We start from the raw sequence: 25,380 nt of genomic DNA, 5'->3' as shown, positions 1-25,380 counted from the left end.
TTCCCGGTGGGCCTCTGCACCCTGGGCCTCTTTTCTGTGGTATTTCCAAATTTTCTCATAGGAAAAGCATTGGGCTTGCTGAAAATGTGTCATATAGGGCCACTTTGAACTTTATTTCCAGGGCCTCTTTTGGTCCCCAGTAATTATTTCCAGGGCCTCTTTTAGTTCCCAGTCCAGCCCTGTTTGAGACGTCTTCGGTTTGGCAGTTAGTGCCTGTTTTGCAATGCAGTGGATAACTTAACATGTTGGGAATGGCCAAGACCTTGCATATGGGCATGTGTTTGCATCTAGTGCCACACCATGAAGAGAGTTGACAGGTGAAGTTAGTCTGCCCTCAAGCCCTTTACTGCCAGAGACTGCTCACCAAGATAAAGGGTTTTTTATTGCAGACAACCATGAATTGCATGCTGGCTACAATTTCATGTATCGATGACAAGTTCTGTATACAAAGCGGGTGTGTCTGGATGGAGTGGTACTCTCTTGGCATGTCAATTGAGTGAAACACATACAGACACACACAGACAAACATTTCAACAACAACACACACAAGGATGCACTCCCACACACATACACACGTAGCTGCTTCAGAAAATATTGCTCTTGAAGCAATTTTCTGAAGTTCCACCCTAGCATTCGAAAAAAAAAGAACTCTTTCTAATATTTTCCACTGAACGTGTATCCGTGTCTCCAGAGTTCGAGACCACTTTCAGGTAAAATCACCCACACCCAAACATGTCTTTTTTAATTTTTTGAAATATTTTACTTAAAAAATATTGGCCTGCTTTTCTTCTTGATGTCTGTGATATAGGCCCACTTGCATTTGCAAACTGCGGGAAGCTTGTATTGCTCATTGCATATGACTTACGCTGCGTACTCAATGTGCGGGTGAATGAAGACTCAATTTGCGCCTTCTGCAATTTCCATATGCAAATGGTTTCTTTGCTAGTTTGCCCCAGTGCATCTTCTATATTATGGATGCGAGAAGCGAGCTCAATTCCAAAGGCCTGGCTGACTATTTATTCATGAAATTGTATAACTAGAATGTCAGTTCTGGTTTTGTTTTGACAAACATTTAAAAAACTTAAAGTTAAATGAAGGTTTCAAAGTACTGAGTCTGAGATAATAAGTGCTGCGGCTCAGGTCTGATAAACACCCCCACAAATTAAGCACTGCAAAGGTGGTTGCCGGAACCACAGAGGCTCCTTTTGGGTGGGTTTTGTGTCAGGGTGTGCAGGAAGACAGCTGTGACAAAATGGCGACAGCATTCCAGGTTTATTTTTGCCACTGGGGTAATGCACTGTAACCCCCTCATCCCCACAGGGTGGTTAATACTCTCTTATGAAGCGACAGCACTTTCAGATGTCTACTCCTAAGTGGCAGTCCTACCCCTCTGAAAATACACGTGCGACCGTCCAGCTGAAACCACTTAAATACGAATGTGTCTCTTTTTTGCCTCACTACTCCAAAATGCTTGAGGGAGAAGTGCTTAACTGCATCATCACTTACCCGGGGAAGCAGAAACCCGTCAACCCCCTCTAGTCAAGGTTCCTCAGCTGCCCCTGCACAGAAACGGGTTTTCTTTTCTCTCACAGCTGCTCCCCATTCCGAGCTTTCCTCTTTGTATATCCTCCTTGATCTCTCTGAGGAATGCGATGCGGTTGACCACTCATTCCTTCTTCTGACTGTCTAGAAATCTCAGGCTGGGGTTGCCCCCTACTTCTCTGCTTGCTCCCTATGATCGGTATGTATTAACCTTATGGGGTAGTTGGGGGGGTCCCCCGCTTCTTCAACATGGGAGGCGGGGAACGAAAACAAAGAAATAATAAATAAATAAAAAAGAACAAGGGCCCCTGCGGCACCAGATCCGATGGATCTGATACTGCAGCGGTGAAGAGGACCAGGCGGCGTGCAAACAGGTAAGTATGGGCATGGGGGGTGTGGGTTGGTGTGCGGGCGTTTGGTTTGTGCTTTGATCCTCTGAAAATTGATTGGGTAGTTTTTTTTCCAGTCTGTTTGCCGCAATCAATTGTCAGATGATCAAAGACCACCAAACCAGCATGCCTACTCCACCCGCCTACTTATGAGTCTCCATCTTTCTCCTTTCCCACTCATAACACGTTACTTAACTTTGCAGCGTGCATCTTCGTTTACCTCCCACTTTCTTTATCCACCTTTGTGCGGGATGACCATCCATTCACAGTCACTCCTTCTGAAGGCTCCTCCTTTCAGTGTTCATATCTATCCATGATCTGATCTGCCCCCGACCCCGCAACCTGGCTAACAATACAAAACAATAATACCGCTGACAAGAGGAAAGCACCTGCAAATCTGCGCACAAAGCACCTTTTTGATTTTCACTTTGGGGGTCATAATGAGATTCACACTAGATTTTGAAATTGCAGTTTGGGCTGTAATTCTCATACCGCCAGTATTCCATGGTTCCAAAGCCCCATCCTGAGTTTTTTCACTAGGTTGTAAAAAACCTATCATGTGGTACAAGAGAAATAAAGCGCGAGTTTAAACACAATATTCCCGTTATTATTTGACTCTGTGAACGACATGGAGAAACAGAAAATAATTCCATGCCTCTGTAAGCAATGGTCAAAAAACAGCTGGGTAGGCATGGGAAAGAAATAAGAGTAGGGTTAGAAATAACTAAGACTGGGTGAATTTCCGCACGACTGATCTCAAGAGTGTCACAAAATCCACCCACTGAATTTCGGTGAACCTGTCCTCTTGAGGGTTCTACATGCGTTTGCCGAACTAAATTACATTCGATTTTTAAGGATCTTTTTAAAAAAGTGGGTGGTGCCCCATACCTCCATTCCCCACCATTGCCACCCCCACTCTACAAACCCCTTTATACCCCCGTAAACTCAAAAAACACAAAAATGTGCATCCCCATGAAGTAATGTTTTCGAATTAAATTACAACAAAGTTATTGCCTTATGTAAAACATAGTAGTGTTGAGAGGTCATGTTAGCCGAAACAAGTGATGAGATTCAGCGGGAGTTCAGTCAGAATCGCCAAATCTCTCGGGAAAATTGAACGGGCCATTCAGAGACCTAACATTTTTGGGAAGGTTTGGTGTCCCAATAATTGGCTCAGCTCACTTTCACTTTGCCTTTGTGTTTTTTAGTTTGTTTGTCTGTTAGAGCGGGAGTGCAAAGGGCAGACTCTGAAGTTGTATTTTAGACGGGTTTGGTTTAACTCTGAAATGTATAGTATTGTTTTTATTGTATTGCGTTGCTGTGGCTAAATTACATTGTGGCTTATACAAGTATGCCGGTCTGGAAACAACAGTGCCGGTATGCCAGTCCGGAAACAATGTTGCCAGTAAAATTGTTTCCAGACCGGCATACTGCAGGTGTGCCTGCCGGAGCCGCTGCACCCGACAGGTCTGACCCTTCCAGGCGGAGCGGCGATGGTGGGCATACCGTCACGGAAGCACCGGCACCGTTAGCAATGGTGTCAGTGCTCCCCACTCCCATGGAAATGGGAAACAACATTATACCGATGCCTGACTTCCCGGACCGCTGGGGTTGTAATCCCCCGGTGGCACCGTGAAGTCAGACACCGGTAAATATGTATGGGTCTGGTGGCAATGCGCCAGTAGCACAGGCACGGTTACCGCCACACGCATAATGAGCACCATTGTTGTGCTGTAGCACACACAAGCACACACGTAAAAATGTAAGTTAGGTTGGTTAAAAGTCAGTTTACAGTGTGAACTGAATACGTGTTAAGGTTTCCTCTGAAAGTCAGGAGATGGTTGTGTGTTCCTTAGCACTGAGGATAGATGGCTCTAGAATTTGAGAGCAAGGGTTGAGAAAGCTCTGGGATGGTAAGTTATCAGAAAACTGGCATCTGAGTTGCCTCACATGTAATTGTAATTGGTTATTTATAACATACTTAATACCCAGAGGTTTCTAAGCACAGACCCAGGGATCGACCTTGTGTTGCTCTGAGTCGTCTTGCTTCCAAGGTGAGCACATTGCCCCTGAGCTATCCTCCCATGAAGGTGATAATGAAGTTTCTGGGGTCATGGGAATCTTCTAGTCCCATACACATATTTACAAAATAGATACATGGGTTTGAAGAGAACATGTTGCTTAACTGGCACCCAGCACAGAGATGTGAGCATGTTTCTTCAGACCAATCAGAAGCCTCATCCTTTGTTCTGCCCTCTCTGCAGCATTGCCATTAGATTAATCAGGGGTCCTAGGAACAATGGGCCCATAATAATGGCCAGACCTCTCACTGACGGTGAGGGGTCTGGCCTAAGTTGAACGTTTCAAGACAAAAAGAGATTTCCCATGGTTTAAGGTTTAGAACTTACAGCCAAAATATCCCTTTCATTAGGAATAATTTAAAATAGTTGGGTCCATCTAGATTTTACGGAACTTTGGTGGAGTTTAGTGATCTTTTGAAATATGTCATTTACACTGCTACAAATGTAAAAACAATGTAAGTATTACATAGAAATAAGGGAATACATGTTACGTGTTTTACCCAACAATATTCAATAAACATGTCTTATATTTCCAGGTTTGTTTAGAATGTGGTTTGGTGTTTTACAAAGCCCCATCATGAAATAGACATAGGCCTGTTCTGAGCTTAACACATACTAATTCAGATATTGTAGTATGTCGATGTAAAAGTAACTATAGGTTGGGAGGAGAGGCCGTAATGGGACACATTTGACACTGTAAAGACAGCACCACTGGCCACACACCCAAGGTTGTCTACTTGGATAAATTGTGGTATCCAGTAATATGGTAGCCAAAAAATTGCTGTTTTTACAAAAGATTGCAACAAAAAGGCAGTGGTGTGACCCGGTAAAAGTGTTTCCATTATACCATACATGGGGAGTGGGGGTTGCAGGGGTTTCCCCCGCTCCCCTTGTGCAGTATAATGGGTCTGGATGTTGCGGGGGTGTCCCCCGCATCCATTACATGGATTGTGCAGGCCACAACAACAGCCTTTTTCCTGCAACTATTTTAAAAGGCCCATTTTCGCAGCAACTTTATTACATGGAACCCAAATTGTGTGATCCTGGGCAAACAACGTTACCTCTTTAGGCTGACGCCCTTAACAAACACACTGAATCATTTGTCCAGCATATTATACTTCCCTTGACAATAGATGGTAGTAATTAAGTGAGTGAGGCTGTACTCGGGCTATGACCATTGCAGTCTTGCTTCAGAGGTTGTATACTGCATATTGACTGTGCATGGTGTATGATTTTGAACTGGCATATGATGGCACTGCTTCAGTATATGTTGCAGAAATTACCACATTATTGCAGGGCTTGGGCATGTGAGGCTGGATTTGGCATATCATACTCATAATGGGTATGTAAGGCTTTAACTGAGATATGATGTCAGCAACTGGTCATATGAGGCTGTACTAGAATAAGGAAGCAGTAGACCTTGGCTATGATGGCACTGCTGTGTGTGCCCACACAATCATGACTACACCTATTGCATATTGAGGCAACACCATACTTAATATATGGACAACTAAATTAGCTGTTTGTCCCCTTTAATAATATTTGTTATTGTATTAATCTTAAAACATTATCTGTGTTTATATGACATTCTCCTTCTTGTCATGTCATCATGTTCAAACGCCCATGCCATCACTTGTTTTGATATAACCCGGTCAAAGTTTATATGGTCCCACTTCCTGTGATGTCATCAGGTGTGTGATGTCCTTCCTGCTGCCCTGCTATTTATCTATGCATGGAGAGGGAATCCAAATACTCCCTACTGTGACAGTGGCCCTCCTTCATTAAACATGACCAGGTTCAGGCCCTAACCCATGAAAGTAGGTGCAATGTGGTTAGGTGCCAAAACTAGCAACCACAATGAAAAACATGGGGTTAACATGGGGTTAAAGCGGGACAGATAGAAATTGCCTAAACCATTTAAAAGATGTTGTAATGTGTATTCTAAGAGCTATTAAAGATTATTAAATAGTTCAAGAACATAGCTAAATGTTGTTACTGGTGTTTTCTAATGCCACTAGGACCAGAATGCAAGTTGGACAAGAGATGGCTGAGCAAACATGTATTTTGCGGTTGGTCTATTGATGAAAGCTCTGTTTGCTAGTCTGCAGCCAAAGAGGGAACTAGGGCGTTTGAACAGTTTGTTGAGTGCTCATGGTAAAGAACATGTGTGTGAATGGGAGTAATCAAAGCAGGAACAGGCACTCCTGAAGGTCATACAATGATGCGAGGTCCCCCACAGCTGGATTGAGTGAGAAAGGGAGACGGTCAGAGGGATGATCAGATCACTTCAACTCGGGCTGAAGAGGATGAGGAGGAGGACATCCTGTTGTCATCAAGCAACGACTGGTGCAGACCATCATGGCAGAAGAAACAGTACCGGATGTGGAGGAGTTGGATAGTGAATATGCCCTATTGCATGCTTCCGGTGGCGACTCAGAAAACAGTTGCAATACAGAGATAACGCTCTATCCCTGGTGCAAGCCTACAACACATCATAGACGAGGAGAACACTTATACCAAGGACAATGGCACAAACAAACAGATGCAGACATTGTGGCAACTGCCTATGTACAGTGTTTTCAAATACAGCCTCAAAGACTAGAAAGGGGCAGCAACATTGACATCATAATGAACTATGCACAATATACTTCGGAAACCTGACCATCCTGAGCTGAGGGCCCACTTTTGCCTATCGAGGAAATTTAGTGTGTGGAATGACTTCACAGTGGACAAAAGAATGGGACAATCTTTGCACTTGCAATCAGTGCAAGAACATCCCTCCCAACTCACAAGCTTTCGGCGGATGTGACACGCCACTTAGGCAGCTCTCTCACCCGCCACGCTCGCTACACGGCCATAGCAATCAATGGGCTTTTCACTCGCCAAATGTAAAATCGGGTGTTTTCACCCGCCCGAGGGCCATGAAAGGTTGAGAGCTATGCAAGGAGGCCGTGAGACTGCTGTCTCTTCACCTGAGGGGCGTGCTAAATCACATGTCAAACTGTGTGATTTGTTTTCTCCTCTCGTGTACAAATCATAGCCCATCAATGTGCGTGATAGTCTATTTCCTCCCCTTCATAAAAGGAAATCATGGTGCAATGTGTGTGATTGATTGTCTATCCGGTTGTGGCCGAACACAGTCCGTCCACAATCTGTGTGATTCCTCTTTTGCCTCCTAAAGCATCATGTGTCAATGTTTGTGATTTGATTTCTCTCTTCCTCTATCAAATAAAATCACATGCCAATGCGTGAGAGTTTCTTTTTTACAAATTTTGATATGGTTTATAAAATGTAAAACTTTCACAAACACAGCAAAACATTAATTGTTGTAATATATTATTATTTATGCATTCATAAAATCCCTATACATAGGTACACGTTAAACTTGAGAAGACACAGTGTAATATGGATACATTAAAAAATAGAAAAAAGCAAAGGGAAAGGAATAAAAGAAAAATACTCAAAAATGATAAATCAATAGAGAAGATACACATTGCTGCTTCGATATTTACAATCCCTCATCCAGAATCTTAAACACGTCCAAGAGGAATCTCCACAAAGCAGAACTAGCGAAATACTATCACTCTAAACGTGCCCAAAACATTTCACCCAACCAGATTGTTCCCTAGTACGGTCTTGAAATAATGTGTTCTAATGTGGCAATAACCGCCTCGCCGGCGGGCCACTGCCGCCTATGGTAATGCCCCAGGGGCCTCAAGTTACAGGCCCGAGCGCAGCTAGGGCCTTAACGGTGGCCCCAGGGGCTATACCATAAGGCGGAAATCGCCCGCCGGTGAGGCGGTTATTGCCATTAGTATTTCGGGGTCTGCAAGTTTGGGATACTGGTTTTCCCGAGTTTGCAGCCCCGGAACACTAATGGCTTACGAAACCTTTTCAAGCGGCATGTCTTTGCCGTTTAAAAAGGTTTCATTGCAGTACGCGCTGGTTCTAGGAACACTAGACCGCGCATACTGCTTCATTAGTACGGAGCAACAGGGTGCCATTTTGGGCGCAGTTGCTCCATACTAATGATTGGGACAAAAATAAAAATAAAAAAGGGCCAACTTGAAAAAGAGAGAAGGGGCTACGTGTGGTCCTTTCTCCCTTTCCAAGGTTGCCTTGAAAAAAGAGTGTACCCGGTACGTGAACGACGTCCATGGGATTACACTGAGGTAGGGCTCAGAAATGAGCCAATCATCTTTCAGTGTAATCCCATGGATAGGAATGCCGGGTACTAATGCAAGTTAAGTTCGCGCATGCGTGACATTTGGCCTATCCTCTCCAAAACCATATAAAACCATGTCTCAATGTACGTGATTTGTTTGTTCACTTCAGGAACAAAATGAGGTCACATGTCACTTAGCTTTCTCCTATAATGCTCCTCCTATAATGCACCTCAAAATAATCACACGCACAAGTATTTGATTTCAAATCTCCTACAACAGAAAATAAAAGCATAGGTCATTTTGTGTGATTTGGTGACACCTCTTCCATGCCAAAGAAATGTGTGCCAATGTGTGTGATTTACTTCTTCCCTTCCTGCACAAAATAAAAACATGTATCAATGTATGTGATTTGGTGTCTCCTCTCCTCTATGAAAACAAATTGTATGTCGACTTGTGTGATTTGCATTCTCATCTCCTACACAAAAAAGCATTTTAATGTGTGTTTTTTGCTTCTTGTCTCTTGTGCAACATGACATCACTTGCCAATGTGCTTGATTTCAATTCTCCTCTTCTAAGTCCCAATGCATTCACGTGTTAATGTGTGTGATTGGATTTCTCATCTCCAGCACCAAATACAATCATGCAGCATTGTGTGTGAGATGGTTTCTCCTTTACTAAACAAAATAAAATCACTTCTCAATGTTTTTGAGTTGGTCACTATTCTGCCCCAAAACAACTATGCATCAATCTCTGTGACTGCGTTCCCCCTGAATTCCAAGAAATCACCAATGTGTTGATGTGCTTCTCTTTTTCTCCTGTGCAAAATAAAATAAAATGATGTATCCGTCTGTCATATGCTTTTCCCCCTGCTGCTTAAAGATCACAACAAAGAACATGAGTTAGCATGCAAATGGAAACAGTTCAAATCATTAACAGTGAAGAGAAAAACTCATTGCTAGACCAATAGTTATGAATTTGCACATCTATCCTGGTCTAGATGCACTTTGTAGAGTGAAGAGTACTCCCCCTTCCTGTTATGCACCATAAATAAACATTGCACTCCCAAAAGAGCCAAAAGCCACGAGACAGCAGCAAAGATAAGACAAAAGAAAACAGTCACAGAGAAAGTATTTCACAGTTACATCAACATACATGGACAATACACTTTCACCGTGTCTTGCTTTTGTGTTTGTGCTTTTGACCGAATTTACAGGTTTCGCAGAAATGGCGGGTCCATCGAGAGCTCTATTTGTATTTATTTTTTGGTGTGTGAAATGCAGTCTGGTTATGTTACGGGTGCCCGGGGTGAAGCCTTCTCTTGTTTTGATAGTGTTAAAAGAGCAGAGGAAAACAGACCACGTGGGACTTTTTAGTAATGTTGAGCTGAGGGGCGGAAAGAGAAGGAGCCTGGATACTGTTGGTATTGAAGATGGCAGACATTCTAAGGGGGTGTGGGATAGAGCATTCTTCCAATCAGTGTTTGCATGACATAGTCATGTCAGCTTCAGGGGTATTAGCCTGATTAGCCATGTCAGTTTCAGGACAAACCTGATTAGATGAATACTCAACGGGAGGCAAACAACAAGAGTAAGCACAATAACATTAAACACATGCAAACACGTGCCATACGTTATTCATTGGACAGCATAGTGACACACATGCCACCTCCCAGTTAAAAATAGAATGCTGTGTTGTGCAGTAGTGAATACGTGTGCACATTTCAGAACAGGCTCCGAAAGTTAAGAAGGAGGGTTGTAAACTGTTGGATTAGAGATTTTAGCATGTTTTCGATTTTTCAAGTAGGGGTTATGCGCATTTGCCTACATACTATGGACCTGAAATCAGACCCTACATGTTTGAATGCTTGACCTCTGTGTACAAAGAGACTTCGGTTTATTCCCCCTCCATTTTATTTATAGTCTGATGCGATGAACATTAAACAAAAACGGTGTATTGCACAGACAATTTAGCTTTTTTTGTATCCTGATTGGAGGAAATGTTTCACTGAAAGATATTCTTTAAACTTCCTTCTCCCTTGTGGTAATTTGATACACTCTTGCAGTGTTGTACATAGAATGTGGGTGGTCGCCATGGTGGCACAGATTATCCTTTCAGCGTATTTGTGCTGCAATTTTTCTAAACACATATTCATAATATTTTGGGTTTATTCACAATATGTCAGAGTTTAAAAGATTAATTTATTCTCTTGCATTTTCGAATGTAATTCTTCCTCCTTGTCATGTTAGCAATAAGACACACGGTGATTTATATAAAATGAAGGCCGTTTGCCAACAAACATAAGGCATTCTATGAAAAACGTTTCACAGAAACGTCCATAGAACCAATTTTCTGGTAATCAGTCTCATGTGCCCCTGATGGTAAGGAGGCCATTGTAACTCAGCTATTTAATGTGCGTCTTTCATAAAATGTTCAGTGGCAGGAAAAAAGACATGAAGTTTGGCTGCTCTTCAATAGATGAGTTTTAAGAGAAGCAGCTGCATTCACAAAATAAATATTGATTCTATATATAATTCTATCTATCTATATATAGCTGCCTCTCTGTCTCTCTCTTTATGTCCTAAAATGTTAAACTGTGTTTTTGGCTGCAGCAGAGCAAAATGAACTTTGAACTATGTCACCATTGAGGCTGCTGAGAACAGAATGTTTGTCTGGTGCTAAGAAACTTTGGAGCCAAAGTGAACCTCAATTCAAGGGTTGTCTGCACCGATAGCTTCATCCTTATACAGACACTGGAACTGAATGTTGGACAACTAAAACTATGTGCCTTTGCAAAAACCCATTGAATTTGTTTCTTGAAACTGGACTTAGTTTAAGCTGGAGAACCAACATGATCAGACAGAACAAAGTTATAACCATTGTATTTTGTAGACTGGAAAACATTTGATGTATTTAAGGACAATAGTGTTGTATTTCTCGTGTGAACTGGGCATACATCCTTGTAAGATATTAACTTGGAAAATGCTGGATGATGTGGCCAGGACCATGTATAAATAATGCATGCTTCATGATGTCCAGCACTCTCTTCCCTCACAGTGTCTACTAGTACACACTGTGAGGCGCTTGAGAGCCAGATAGCTATTAGTACTTTGATTAACAAGTATACTTATAACTCTGAACTCATGATTGGCATATTTCATCTTGGTGGTGCTAAGCCTCGATATTTCCTTTGGTCTTTCATTGTGTACCGGTGTGGCCCTTCATCCCAGTCCTGCTGCACATCACTTAAAATGATTGGTCCCTTAAAGTAACATTTTTATAGGCGTAATTATAAAAGGCTTTTGGATGGTGACCTTAATTTTAATGGTGCTTGACTCTGGTTTTACATGTAAACATTTATTCTAGTAAGCAAATATTAGAGCCCGATTCACGGAACTTTTAGTGCAGTGCAAAGTGACTTTGCACTGCCAACAAACACCCTGGTTAATAGAGCAGAGCGTATTCTTACAGTGCAAAGTCACTTTGCACTGTATAAGTACACTTTGCACCACTCTGTGAATCAGGGTGTTTGTTGGCAGTGTGAAGTCACTTTGCACCAGTGAACTGCGCTTAAATTTTCATGAATCCGGTCCTAGTGTTTTCATGAATCTCTGTCTGTACATTCCTTATCTGAGAAGCTTTGTATAGTGCTTGTTGTTTTCTGTATTCTAGAATACCTCTTGCAGGTCGAGCTTTGAGTTTGACCCTTCCTACCAAAAGGCAAGCTGAGGACACCTGAAACACATGACTAGAAAACACATAACTAAAGCAGGAGTTCCTGCCGTAGTGCAGGACTCAATTAAAGTAGAAGAAGAGAGGATGTGGACGCCCATGTCCTCCTCGTTCCACTGACAAAGCAGATAATCTGGGATTAATGTCCTGTACATTTAGGGAACTAAAAAAAACGTTTGCTCTCTTTTATTTTTCAATTGTTAATCTTGGGTACCATAAAAGTATGGTTTATGCACATTAAGGCCCTGATTCATGTAATTATTTGGGTGTACTATGGGGATTTGTGTGCCATTCTGCCTGCAAATCCCTGTTTGATGAATGGGGATTTGCAAGCCGAATGGCACGCAAATCCCTGTTTTACACTAAGGGCCCGATTCATGGAAATGTGCTCTGAAATCCCAAAGGGGCCACTTGCAGAGAAGGACACAGCGCGAGCCTGCGCGCAGATTGAAAAATGCATGCCCCGCATATTCATCGAATTTACTATGCAAAGTAACCGTATTCGCAAGTCAAGCCCAGAACACCCCGGACACGCCTCCACACAAAGCAAAAACAACCAGGACAGCTACCTTTGTGTCCTCCCCTGGGCGCGGATACATGCACACTTCAAACAGTTTGTAGGGTCCCCGCAAGCAACCCTGCATCTCAGGGACCCTCTGCCCTGTCCCCTGTACTGTTTCTGGCACCCTGACAACATGCGTATGAAAAATCATAACTGGGTTGAAATCTCAAAAAATCTGAGTGTAAACCTCTGTAAACTGTTCCTGCACCCCGCTACACTGCTTACGCCCACCCCTAAATTGGATCTGAACCCCAGTTACATACACGGACCCCGAAATTCGACATGCAAACCCACCTCTGCACTTGATTCATATGCGCAAGTGTAGCTACGCCTGCTTTCGTGTGGCGGATAGTATGAAGGACTTGCATTGCCATTTCCTGGCTGAGAGGTTGCGCAATCAAATCCATGAATACATCTTGTGCTGCACAATTGTGGGTGTGTGAGGGATTTCCTGCAGGCTGTCCCTCGGAACACCCACTTTTTTGCAAGTACTTCCCTATTTTTGGTGTTCCACCCCCTTCCCAGCTCTCTGCACAAGCCACGCCCACGTTCTGCATGGTATCTCACGCACGGCACTCAACAGCTCTCAGAGAAGTGCTGAGCCTGCGCAAACTCGACGCAAGTCCAGGAGAAGTCCCACGCATTTGATTCCACATATCACCGAATGGGGACTTGCATGCAGTTTCGCGCACAAGTCCCTGATTTTACCCCCAAATAATTCTATGAATCGTGCTCTAAAACTTCATTTTCTCTTTGACTCCTATTCTGAAATGAGACTTGGTCACATTTCTAACAGTGGTTATCTCAAGAACTGTGAACATAGTGGCAACTATACCTGTAACAAATTATGCAAAATGTATATGTCCCATTATAATGTAGCTGTTTCTTTCTGTATTGTTTCTTAGTACTTACCAAAGACCAGACTGAAAAACCTGAAAAGATCGAACCAATAAGAACACACAAAGGTAAATGCAATACTCTTTGTCCAGAAGATATTTTCTCATGAATATTTCTTTTATGATATGTTTGTTCTATTTAAAAAATAAATCTCTTGTATAGGACACGGTGAATTGCCAGTAAGTCTGTACAATATTTGCTGGTTTAATGGAAGTGATGTGCAAGGAACCAGAGGTTCCACACTTTCACCCAATGCTCTTGTACCTTTGGTTTAAAAGGCTAATATAATAATGATAATGATTTGTTATGTATAAAGTGCCTCAATCCAAAGTGCTTTACAGAGAACATATTTATGTACATTTAGGCTGAGTTGGCCTTGCCGGGATTCGAACCTGTGATGCGCTCAACCCGCTGAGCTATTTTACCAGCTGTATAGTCACATGTACAGCCCTGAAGTGCCAATGAAATGCTTATACCTCAGTAGTACATTACCTGTGGATTATCAATGATGATATTAATACTCGATATCACATTTTAAGTTACAGTGAATAAATAGAGATGAGCTGGATTGTGAACGCTGATTTCATTTCTCTGTGTTTAACAAGCTTTTAGAAAACATACTAGCTCTGATTCCTTTCAACCCACACTATTAGATCCTCTTCAGGTCGGCACCACCAAAAAAGCATGCATGGTTGCATTCTTAGGTGCAACACCTAAAGGGTAACCACTGATACATGTAAATTATCGAGATCATCCGCACCTGCAAGGCAAATACTGATTTGTTTTTGTAGGCCCGCTCTCAAATTCTAGGCAGGTTATGATAGCAGCCTAAATATGTGTCCGCCTAAGACGTTGTGTGGATAATTGCAATTCTCCCATCATGCAGCTTCTGATTGGTAGACAAGCCTAACATGACAGAAAATGACTTGCAAGTGGGCATAAGCCTGCCGAATCTTTTGGGAATGGGCAGTAACACCTTCAAAATAGCATGCATCAACCATAAATTATGGCCCAGTCTACAAGTCCAAAAATGTCAATGCCTACACCATGAGAAGACTATCAAAGCCCGCCAGACCGTGTGTACTGGAAATAACACCATTGTGACTAACCTTCATTAAGAGGAGCTTTTTCCATTGACAGTCCCTTATGTGGGACATCCCATCAGATAAAAGCTGAACATTGATGATGACTTGGCCCTCAGAAAAGCATTGAACTTTAAAAAGATCTTATTACAGAATAGGAAGGAACTATCCATTTGGTGTTAGGCAGAGTTACCACTGTCTGGCCAATACCAACGGCCATAGAATTCCAGAGAAAACGATCTCAGGGGCCCGTAAATGATAGACACTGTTGGTGAGACCCTCAGCATGGTACCGTTGAAGCTGAGGAGCTGGGATCACATCACTATGGGTATGTCACATGCAGATCTGACACTCACCTCTGCACTACCAGCTTCAAATGCTGACTTGACATTACTGGTCAGGCAGTGCATGGAGGAAATCTGTCCAATTTCAGACCAGCTTTTATCTGCTATAAAATTAAGGAGGCTCTTTGTGGGCACATGGGGGGTCTGTAAAAAACGCAACTTGAGGCAGGCATAGCCCCTTTGTCTATGCAGGCGATCACTTGTTTCTCTCGCATTGCCCTTAGCCCACCTCCAACTGGATTGAGTTGTCACATGGCAGTCCCATGGGAAGCTGAGCAGAAATGGATGGTGTGCGGGAAAATAGACCAATCAGCCTTTTCTTTCTATTTACCATCTGCCAACACAAGCAGTGAAGACGTTTTCTTTCTCACGTTTCATTCTAGCTATCTCCTTTGAAAGATTGTTTTAGAGTGCTAAGGCCCAGTCTGTATCCTCAATAACCATTGTTTACATTACCTTCTATATAAATATTGACCACTGTGAGAAACCTGAATATGTCTCCCTAACTAGTCCCCGGGGATCTGTCAACCAGGTGACCAGGACATGTCCACCGCTATTAGATCCAGTTCCTGTGGGTGGACCAGTGCAGGAGGATCACCTGGATGGGGGTTCCTCGGTTGTGGAAGAGGGACACTGACGAGTGAGACACAATATCACAATATCCATCTTCTATCAAGACCTCCCCCCCCTTACCACATAGGATATTCGAAAACAATACCGCCCACTTTTCCGACACAAACACTTTCGTACAGCACGAAAGACAATGGACTAACACCAGAGCCGTTTACCTGTTATGTCCCAATGCAATGTCCCAATGCAAGGGTCAGGCAAAGTCAGGCAATTGACCCGAATCACACACACCTGGCGGCCCTTTCCCTTCCCCACATAGATAAAAGGTGGAGCATGAGAGCATACTACGAGCAAGGTAAATCCCACAATGAGATAGCTATCCAGGCACAGCAGTTCAAGAGGAGGAGAAAGACAGTCTGAACCAAGAGGGTGGCAAGGAGAGATGTGACCTTGCCCTTTCCGACCCAGATCTGCGAAACCTCTGTAGAAGGAATCGTAAGATCGCAGACAATAGCCCAAGTGATAAGCAGGACCTAGGGAGATGCTTGCTGCTATGGTACCAGCCTTGAATCCAGGCACAAAAAAAGCCAAGCAGTTCATCACAGCCGGTGAGTCGAGGGGAGAACTAATAAGAAACCGAACTGTGTTGAATTAATGAAGCAAAGTGGCACATTGAGAAAAGTTCAAAGAACTGTACATTGTTAACGGAAGACCAGCTGCAGAGGTGAACGGCACCACATGGGTGCTTACTCAAGAGACTATAGTTGATCCTGTTTTAGAAACTACTGCTACCAGAAGGCTTTAGGAGAGCCACGAACAAAGGTCAAGGTGGTCATATAAGGAGCTAGCAAAATCCCTGTACAGTCGAATGTCTTTGACCAACAAACATTTAAGAATGCAAGGGAAGTGAATCCTGCATCAAGAGAAAGCAAAAGTAAATGTGAAAAAGGCCTTAGGAGGGCAGCAAGGGAACGGTTAAAGTGGTCATAAAGTGGTCTAACAAAAGGCTTTGTACAGTGTAAAGGCTTTTACCAGCAAACCATTGAAAGCTACGGGAGACAAATCCTGTTTGATGAACAGGGAGAAAGAACTGTATGTCTGACAAAAGTGAACGCGGTGGAGGGATGTCAACAGTTCACTGTTTAAAAAGACATTAACACTTGTGATTGCAACAGGTACAAGTGTACTGAATAGAAGCTAACAGTCGAGAAGGGTCTGAGCCTGGCAGAGGGGGAACTAGGGGTGAAGAATTGAACACTCCAAATACAATTGAGGAGGAACTTTTTGTTTGTTATTTTTCAACCCTCGAAGGCAAGAGACTTTTAACAGACTTGGCCATTGAGACTCCTGATAAGCGAAGAACAAAAATGCAGCCTCGTGCTGGGGAAACCCGAGAATTGTGCTGTGCTCAAAGGTCCGGCCTTATCTCGTGCTCAAAACGTGGGGAAGGGAGACCCCTACTACTGCCTCCAAAAATATTATTTGTGAGCATTTCTTTCTTTCTAATGACTCCTATCCCACACTCTTTTGTATATAGTTGTAAGGTTTGGCAATAGGTTGTTCAGTAATGGCCCTTTTTGATATGACAAGGCGCCTCAAGGACTGCTTGATTTTTCATCTGATGGTCGTAGCTTGCTCCCATCTTAGATTTAGGTTAAGATTAGGCGTTCATCTCACCCACTTTTACAGTTTAATAAACACCCTTGCACTGTGATCACTTCTGTCTGGCTTTACTGTTGCCTCCATGAGTGCCACATACCTGTGACTTACACATCAGAACATGATGATAGAACATCGAGGACATCAGTGAGAAGAACAATGATCCATGGGGTGTTCTATAGCTATGAACAATCAATATCTGACCAATATTGTACATTCAAGATGAGATTCACAGAAAGGAAAAGAAACGTCTTTAAAAAAGTTTCCATTTGACCATAATGCCCACTTATTACACATCTAAAAGAAAAGCGCTAACGCTATCAAAATTGGTACAAATGTAACAGGTTTTTTAAAAACCACAAATTGCGTCCAACTTTAAGAAACTTCACAAAAAAGAGCCAAGCAGTTACCAATGGTGTATTGTTTTTACCCCGATTACTGCATCTTGTGCGATTACTCACTTCCTTTTTCACTCAGAATAGTGTCGACATAGCCCATCGCCTCGCTCTACTCTCTGTAGGAAACCTCAGAAGTAGTAATTCTTCCAGCATAGAAACATTGCTTAGTTATGAAAGAAGAACATATTGATTTGCAAATGTTCCTTTTCTTCAGCCGGTCTTTTCACCTCCTCTTTTCTCTAGAAGCACACTGTTTTGATTTGTAATGAGAAAAGCACCATCATTATTCATTCGTAGAGATCTGCACTGGAGAAATTGAGGAGATGCCAGTGAGCATCTCGGATTGGTAAATCTGCGGAAGCCAAGAGCATCTCTGCGATAGCCTCGTGCAAAAGTAATTCATAAAGATCTCATAAAAAAAGCATGTTGTATAGATCCTCCAGGCATCTTGATATTTCTTCCAGATTTAGGCTTTGTAAATCAGGTGCAAATCTCTCTCACAGGCTCTCTCACATCTCCTTGTTTGCTCCACTGAAAATCTGTGTGAAACAGGTTTACCAGACGTATGCATCTTTCGCATTCTCTCCTCAAAGGGCATGTGTACCGGAGCCAAGACATCAATCAAACATGGTTAGAGACTTGCCTTCAGACATCTACATATTTGTAACTATATTTTGCAAGTGCAGACTCAAAGACTGATCATTGTGTAGGATACTTTCCCAACTTGTTTACGTTCTACTCTTTTCACCACTGTCTGCACAAATGCCCTAAGTCAAATTGGGGAGTGCTTCTTGTCAATCAGGTGGCAGGGAACATGGGTGGAAATATGTCAGTGACTAAGCCATGCAAGCACTTCCTCAGGTTTGCCACAATTTTGTTTTGCACCCTTCAAGGAGTCTGCCACTTCCTTCCCCACCTTTCCACCCCATACCACTAACTTGGGCAGTTCTGGGTACTCTTCATCCTGGTCGCCGGCACTCCTTTGCCAACCCCATTATGGAAATAGAAAAGGAACATTCTCCCTTTTCTGTTTCCCAGGGTGGCTTTCATGTTTTTTTTGTTTACAGGAGATTGGGCACACACCATATGCTTGGAGCCCCTTTCTGCCCCAAAAGTAATTCAAAAGTATTCACAACCCAGAAGTAGCACTGGGGTTCATATAATGATCACCCACACATTTGGGGGCCTACATAGCCATTGCTTTCCCTGAGCCCACACTGGCCCTTGATTCGCTCAGGACTACCTTAGGAAAGGGCTGTTGGCCCGTTACCTGCCTGTAAACCCCCAAATGAAGGGATAATTGCTATAATAGCCAAGATTAGTATTTATGAAGCTCAATATTAAAAAAGAAACTTGTATTAGATGATAAAAGGTGATTACATGGCCTTAATTGGCTTGTAGAGGAGAATAGTCTGAAGGAACGGCCCTCAGGTGCATGGAAGAAGGAGTACTGCCATAGTCATTCACGTTCTCTTGTATAATTTTCCATTTTTTAATATTTGTCAGTTTTAAGTAGTCTTTATGTTCACCCATGATACTGTGAAATGGAAGTACACACTTTGGGGGCGTTGCTGGGGGGGGCTAAAGGGGCTATAGCCCCTGATCTTTTGGTTGTAGCCCCGGATAGAATCTCAGGAGCTACAGCCAAAAGACTAGCTAGCCCCCAGTCCCAACAGTTCTGACAACAGCTTAGCCCCGGGTCTTTTCCAGACCTAGCAACTCCCCTGGCAGGTTGTTTGATTTTGTAGTTTCAAAATATTCACGTTTAATAATTTGTTTAGGTCATTGAACATCCAGACTGTTGAGTAAAAGGCAGTTATGCAAATTAAATCATATTCTAGTTTCTTCAGAAGACATTAACAAAGGTGACCCAAAGAACGCCTAATTTAGAGTCAGAAATATGTAGAAAATGCAGCAAAGGAATGAATACATTTTTTCTGGCTATACTCACACATGCATATTGAAAACAAATGAGGAGGGGATTCTGCGTGGAAAAAATCTGCATCAAAAAGCACATACAGTAAAGTAATTTGATTACTAGTTCTCTATCACCAATGTGCAAAACTAAGACTTTTAATTTAAAAAAAACAATGACGACCTAAACCATGTTTAAAATCAGTAAACAGATCTCACAAATGTGGAAGGAGCCTCCAAAGCCCTTTCGATTATTATACCAGTTCTAGCCATATTCTAAGTGACTCGTGTGAGACACCAATGGAATCCGTGCTATGTCAGCTTTCTTCCGGCAGCTGGGCTGGCTAAAGTGGCTGGTCATTAGGTGGGACTCCTGGATGGTCTGAATACTGATTTCTAATAATGCAATAAGGTGAAAGTATCAGTGTCATTCTGCACTCAGAACACTTACACTATTTAACGCAGCTTGACTTTCATGGTTCACTTTGTAATTGAGGGATAATTGCGAGGACTGAATGGGCATCAGTGGTTTCTGATAGGAGTATTAATTGGGAATGTAAAGTTGAAAGCCTACTGACGCCACCTTCAGTGAGCCACCGAAAAGAAGTGAACGATCGAGAATATGCATATAAGATTTATAGGGCAAGTGTCTACTCTGGCGAGTAACATTCATGTTGTTAGATTTGGCCATGATTATTAGTAAAATAATTGTTTGACCGTTTGACGAACTGGATACTGCCCTGCAGAAATACAAGGATGCGGTGGGCCGAAAATGCCCATTCAGCCCTCACACTGCTACAAATCAAGACCGAACACAATCATAAAGTTAAAACAGACAGAGTTAAGAGATATACCGCCTTTGCCTTTTGTGGTAAAGTGGGCTGGGGGAAGGCTATAATCTCAAGAGGGGTGTGAATGGGACTCAGTAGCGACCCACACAGCAAAGCATAACAGTCCAAAATAAAGGGAATGTCCAATCAAGGTTCTATAAAAAAAAAGATAGTCTTTAGTAAAACATACCATCAGCAAAATAACTAACTAGAAAAACACAAAACCCACTCCTGACGATAGAAGGGAGAATACGCAAATATAGCACAATGCAACACTGACTGAGGGCTGTAAGGCAAGTAAAAACCAAAATGCTCCTGTAAACCCGGGGTTGAGCTGAAGTCTGTAGCGGTTTAAAGAGGTGCAGATCATGAGGGCCACTAGAGTCGGTTGGTCAGTAAAGTGGCTGGGCACTGGATGCACGGTTCGAGTCGACCGCTCGAGTGCAGTGTTTGAAGATTACGATTCAAAGGATCCTCCACAGTATGGCTGACTGCTGATGAAGATCTGTAGCAAAGATTCTGGCCGTTCGACGATGCGATTGGATTATGGCAAGTGCAACAATGAGCTTTAGGTTCAAGCCAGGGTATCAACGTATGGCGCGATGGAGAACTAGTTTGAAAGTGCAGTTCAGAATTTCGGGAGAAGCAGTCACGTTGTTCTAACGGGGGAGCGGTCAGGAACGTCATTTCACCAAAATGCCAGGGGTAGTGGAAGTGACATCACATGACCCCTGAACTCTGATGACATCACAGGAAGTGATGTCATTTGACGCCACAGCGGAGTGACATTATGTGAAGCGATGGAACACGAACTTTCACCCCACGAAAAACAGGAAATGGCATTACATAGCATTGTTTGTGAGTAAAATATGGTTAGGATATCACTGTGAAGTGATATACATTTTATACAAGAATGGATCACCATATGTATCGTTAATATGAGTGCGTATAGGCCCATATTATCAAATCACTGTGAATGCAAGCAGACGTCCAAGGCCAAACGATAATGATGTGCTATTATATAGCACTTACGCTTAAGCGCTTCATATAGAACAACTATACATACAATATCACCCAACCTGTGTTGGTACTCATTTATCAACCTCAGCAGGATGAAAGGCTGAGTTGACCTTGCTAGGAGTCGAACCTGCATCCTGCAGATAGCACACACATTGCAGCAGCCAGCCCTCAACCCACTGAGCTATCTTACCGGCTATAGCCATCAGAAAAGCAGCCACTCCAGAAACAAAGAGCTGCATGCTGCTGGGCACAGCCCATGAGCCTCAATGAAAAAACAATGGTTTTCTTTTTTACTTTTTGTTTAGGGGTAGCAAGGGAGACCTCAGGGGTCCTGATTGCGACCCCTAAATGATGTGCATGGGAGCAGTGTCTGGCTGGGTTTAAACTGGGGATCTCTGCATTTGAAATGTGATGCTTGAGAATTACTTGTAAGGGCCAAAAGGGTCAGTTTGACAGTTAGTTCAACTGTGAAGATGCTGTAGACTGGATGTGCAGCTCTACTGGACTGGTCTGATCGAGCGCTTGAAGAGCTGCGGATCATAAGAGTCACCAGTTCGACAGTCTGTTCAATGCCGAAGATGTCAGGGACTGGATATGAAGTTCACTTCGAGTGGCTCGATGTGATGTTCAATGATTGGGGACCGATGGATCCCCCACAGGGTCGGTTCGGATAGCAATATCAATCGGCAGCGAATGTGCTGGCAGATCGAAGGCGGCAGATACAATGATGAGTGTGTGGTTTGAGCCAAGGTAATGACATGCTCGGCTAGCGCAGTTTGTCAGTGAACAGGTTCGAACATGCAGGATGGTGGTTCTAAGAGGTAGAGTGCCAACAGCAGTTCCAGAGAGTCCTTTGGTTTCTTAGGCATCACACTGGCTTGATTGACATCTTAAAATGGTTTGACAGTAGTTATGCAGGTTTCTTGGCAATATTGGTCCTCTAGTTGCTGTGATTCCCAATCGAGGGACTCAAGCATACGTGTTGGTCCTTGTTCTCATTCTCACAAGAACTAGTGTAACTGGTCCACAATTGCAGGATTCCTACAACCCAGTGGGGTCCTGGGTACTTTTGTAGCTGGCATAGAGGCAGATCTTGTCCCAGCAGCAGGTCATCCCCATTGTTCCCTTGGGCAGTCCATCTTTGCCTCACTGGTGGAAGACATTGGAGAGAACAACTCCCCATAAAGAGGTCCAATGGATTCTTCCTGGTTTAGATTCAAGAGTGAATCAGAGAAGGGGTTTGAGACCCCTTCTTTTTAAAGGTAAAAAACAGAGGAGCTGATTGGATTACATTTAGCCAACTTTAGGGGTCAAATCCATGCTCTTGAACTGAGTGGGCTTTGCCTTTCTGGCATTGCAGCCAAAGTACTTTGTGCTACTGGAAGTGGAGGTGTCAGGAAGGAGAGAAAGAGGCAGACAGAAACAAGGGAGCATAGCTCGGGGGCAACCTGCTCGCCATGGAAGCAAAACGACACGGAGCAACACAGGTTCGATCCCCGGGTTTGTGCTTAGAAACCTCTGGGTATTAAGCGCGTTATTAACAACCTATCATATCATATCATATCAAGATGGTGGAAACCTTCCCCAACTGTGCAAAGCTCACCCTGTCTGCGCTAACTTGGCCCCCTTCCTTTCTCACTTGGATCAAAGAGCCCTTTGGTATGCAGCGTTCTGGTGTGATGATACTCCATTTGAATGCCTAGGCCCATGACAACTTTCTGTTCAGTGGCTGTCTCTGGAGGAGGGTGTTACCAACCCTCATAAAGAGATCAAAGAAGAGGCATGGCTGTTTAGGTTCCTGTCCTGTAACTTGGCAGGACCAGTCTTTCTGGCCCAAATACACACCACCTTCCACAGCTGAACTGGATCATAGGGCCTGAGCCGTGTGGGATATCCAATTGGATGTGGATGCAATGCTTATGAACAGTGGGATGCCCTATCTGAGGGATGGCTTATATTTAGAGTTTCCCCTGCCACTGGCATGGGCTAATTATGATTATCACAGTTTGCTTGCAGGGCCACATATCCTAAATGCAGCTCCTGCACTGCAGAGACGTGTCTGTCGTGGTAGCTGTCAATGGGCACCTGTGACCTGAACCTGCTCTGTGCCAGTGTTAGAGCAGGTGCAGCAGATCGGGATACTGATGCAGCAGGGCACAGATACATACTATGCTTTTTGCAGGGTGAATATGAAAGGAGAATTTGAATGGCAGGATTTAAAAAAAATGGTTTAATCCTTGTTGTCAGATTGAAATGGGTTGGATACAGACGTGGTTTGCACCACGACAGTATCAGGATGAATAATGCTCTTATTGTCAGTATTGAACTATCTAGGGATTACTTTGAAAAGGTGTTGAGAAAGAGCCTATGTGTATACCCCAGCACATTTTCTGACTGTGCTTCTTAATCTCTTCATATTAAAGACAAACTCATGTTTCACTTCTGGCATATGGATGTTAGAGGTGTCGGAAAGTAAACATTGGAGGATTTTCATGGGATGGTTAACCTACTAAGCATACAAGAGCATGCATGATCCCCCAGAATTCTGAATTAGGTAAGCACTGCTAACACTGTAAACAGGTGAACCACTGAAATACTACCTCTTTTCATCATTACTGCCAGACTCAATCGACCTCATTCATAAAGACTTATTTCAATTGGTGCAACCCATTAAGAAACACTTTGGCGATCAGGCCCGATCTCTCTATTTTGAATCGTGGATATGTCATACCTTCTCTCTAATTTCTTTATGCACACATTGGCCCTCATTACGACCCTGGCGGATTTCGCGGTGCTAAATGCACCGCGAAGCACGGCGGAAAGCCGTCGATAGCGCCATGGGGGTTGGCGGATTTACCACCCCATGCCGACCTTGGCGGAGCGGTAAATCCCCAATCCCCATTTTACCCTTCCCCATTCCCATTCTTGCCCCATAGGGTATAATGGGAGTGGGGAAGGAGTTAATTACGCCGCCGTAAAGTACGGCGGCGTAATTAACAACGAGGTCCCTTAGCGCCATGGTTTTCTCCGCCCGGCAAAACCAGGCGGAGAAAACCTCCATGGCGCTAAGGGAACTCGTAGTACGGCGGACGGGTCCGCCGCGATTAGCGCTGGCGGAAACCCACTCCGCCAGGGTCCTAATGAGGGCCATTGTGATTTACTTACATTAGGTATTTATCACTGACTTAAGAGTGTACGGAAAAAAATATACTAATCAGAAGCACAAAAACGAAGGATCAAATTCGTACAAGGATGTATTTTTTGTATTATTATAACCCAGATTAAATGTTTAAATTGTATTTAATTTATTTTTCATTTACAGTGATTCACAAAGACAGACACGAAAAACCTGAAAAGACAATACTACCGAAAGGTAAGTGGATTAGTTTTCTTTTGTTTCTTACAGGTCGAACAGCATGTACTAGACCTACTATTTGGAAGAAAGAGTGGATTCATACTCTAATGTTCTAGGCTCTTACTAGAATTGTATCTCACAATGTTGAATCCCTCGTGAAAACCCAAGGAGAATCTTGAGAAAATCATTTAACAAGTGCATGCATGATTTGAGCAGATCTGCATATTGAAGATAGTTCAGTGCTCAATAAAGACTGAAAAAATCAAAATTAAAAAGATATATTAAAGTGTGGCAGTAGTTGAGTATCAAGTTCCATAGCAAACCCTGAAACTTGAATTGCTAATAACTTTTCACTTACATGACTCATTTGGCTGATATTTTGCAAACAAAACGTTTTTCACAACCCACTGCCTCCAGACAGGACATTTTGAGAAAGATTTGTTAAAACATGAAAAAGTTAATAAAAAAGCAACAAAAAAAATGCTTTTTTTGGCCTGCTCCCATTCATTTTTCCATAGAAAAAAAGTCCAAATTTCTGTGCAGCACACAGCAAAATCTGCTGGACAGAATTTGACCAGGTACAAAACAACTTGGGAACGAAGCGTTCACTCGATTTCCGGGAGGGATCTGGGGTTATTCCGTGAAGTAGTTGTTAAAATATTTGACAGAGACGGGGTGCCCCCTTCACCCAAAATGATAGCTATATCTCCCGCGGTGCTTTGCAGCAGAGACGCTTTTTAAGAAATAAAAAAGTTGCCAATTTGTTGTGTTCGATGCGTGAGACAACCAGGGTCATTTATAAAAATACTCAGCGTTAGCCGAGGCGAAAAGTGGGAAAAGTG

The 25,380-nt window shown here is 43.1% G+C and overlaps 1 protein-coding gene across 50 annotated transcripts in view; it reads left to right on the top strand.

Annotated features, from left to right (window-relative positions):
• The window catches only part of TRDN (triadin), a 1,596,486-nt gene that overhangs the window by 327,045 nt on the left and 1,244,061 nt on the right, over positions 1–25,380 (top strand). For all 50 annotated transcript variants that reach the window (XM_069607588.1, XM_069607568.1, XM_069607599.1 and 47 more), the window contains 2 exons: positions 13,375–13,434; positions 24,506–24,556. In XM_069607588.1, the coding sequence (XP_069463689.1) occupies positions 13,375–13,434; positions 24,506–24,556 (111 nt within the window). The remainder of the gene's footprint in view (positions 1–13,374; positions 13,435–24,505; positions 24,557–25,380) is intronic.

Source organism: Ambystoma mexicanum, chromosome 4q, assembly GCF_040938575.1.
Source record: "Ambystoma mexicanum isolate Mex_15411 chromosome 4q, UKY_AmexF1_1, whole genome shotgun sequence".
In the NCBI taxonomy this organism is placed as follows: domain Eukaryota; kingdom Metazoa; phylum Chordata; class Amphibia; order Caudata; family Ambystomatidae; genus Ambystoma; species Ambystoma mexicanum.
This window is presented reverse-complemented; position numbering and strand designations above follow the sequence as displayed.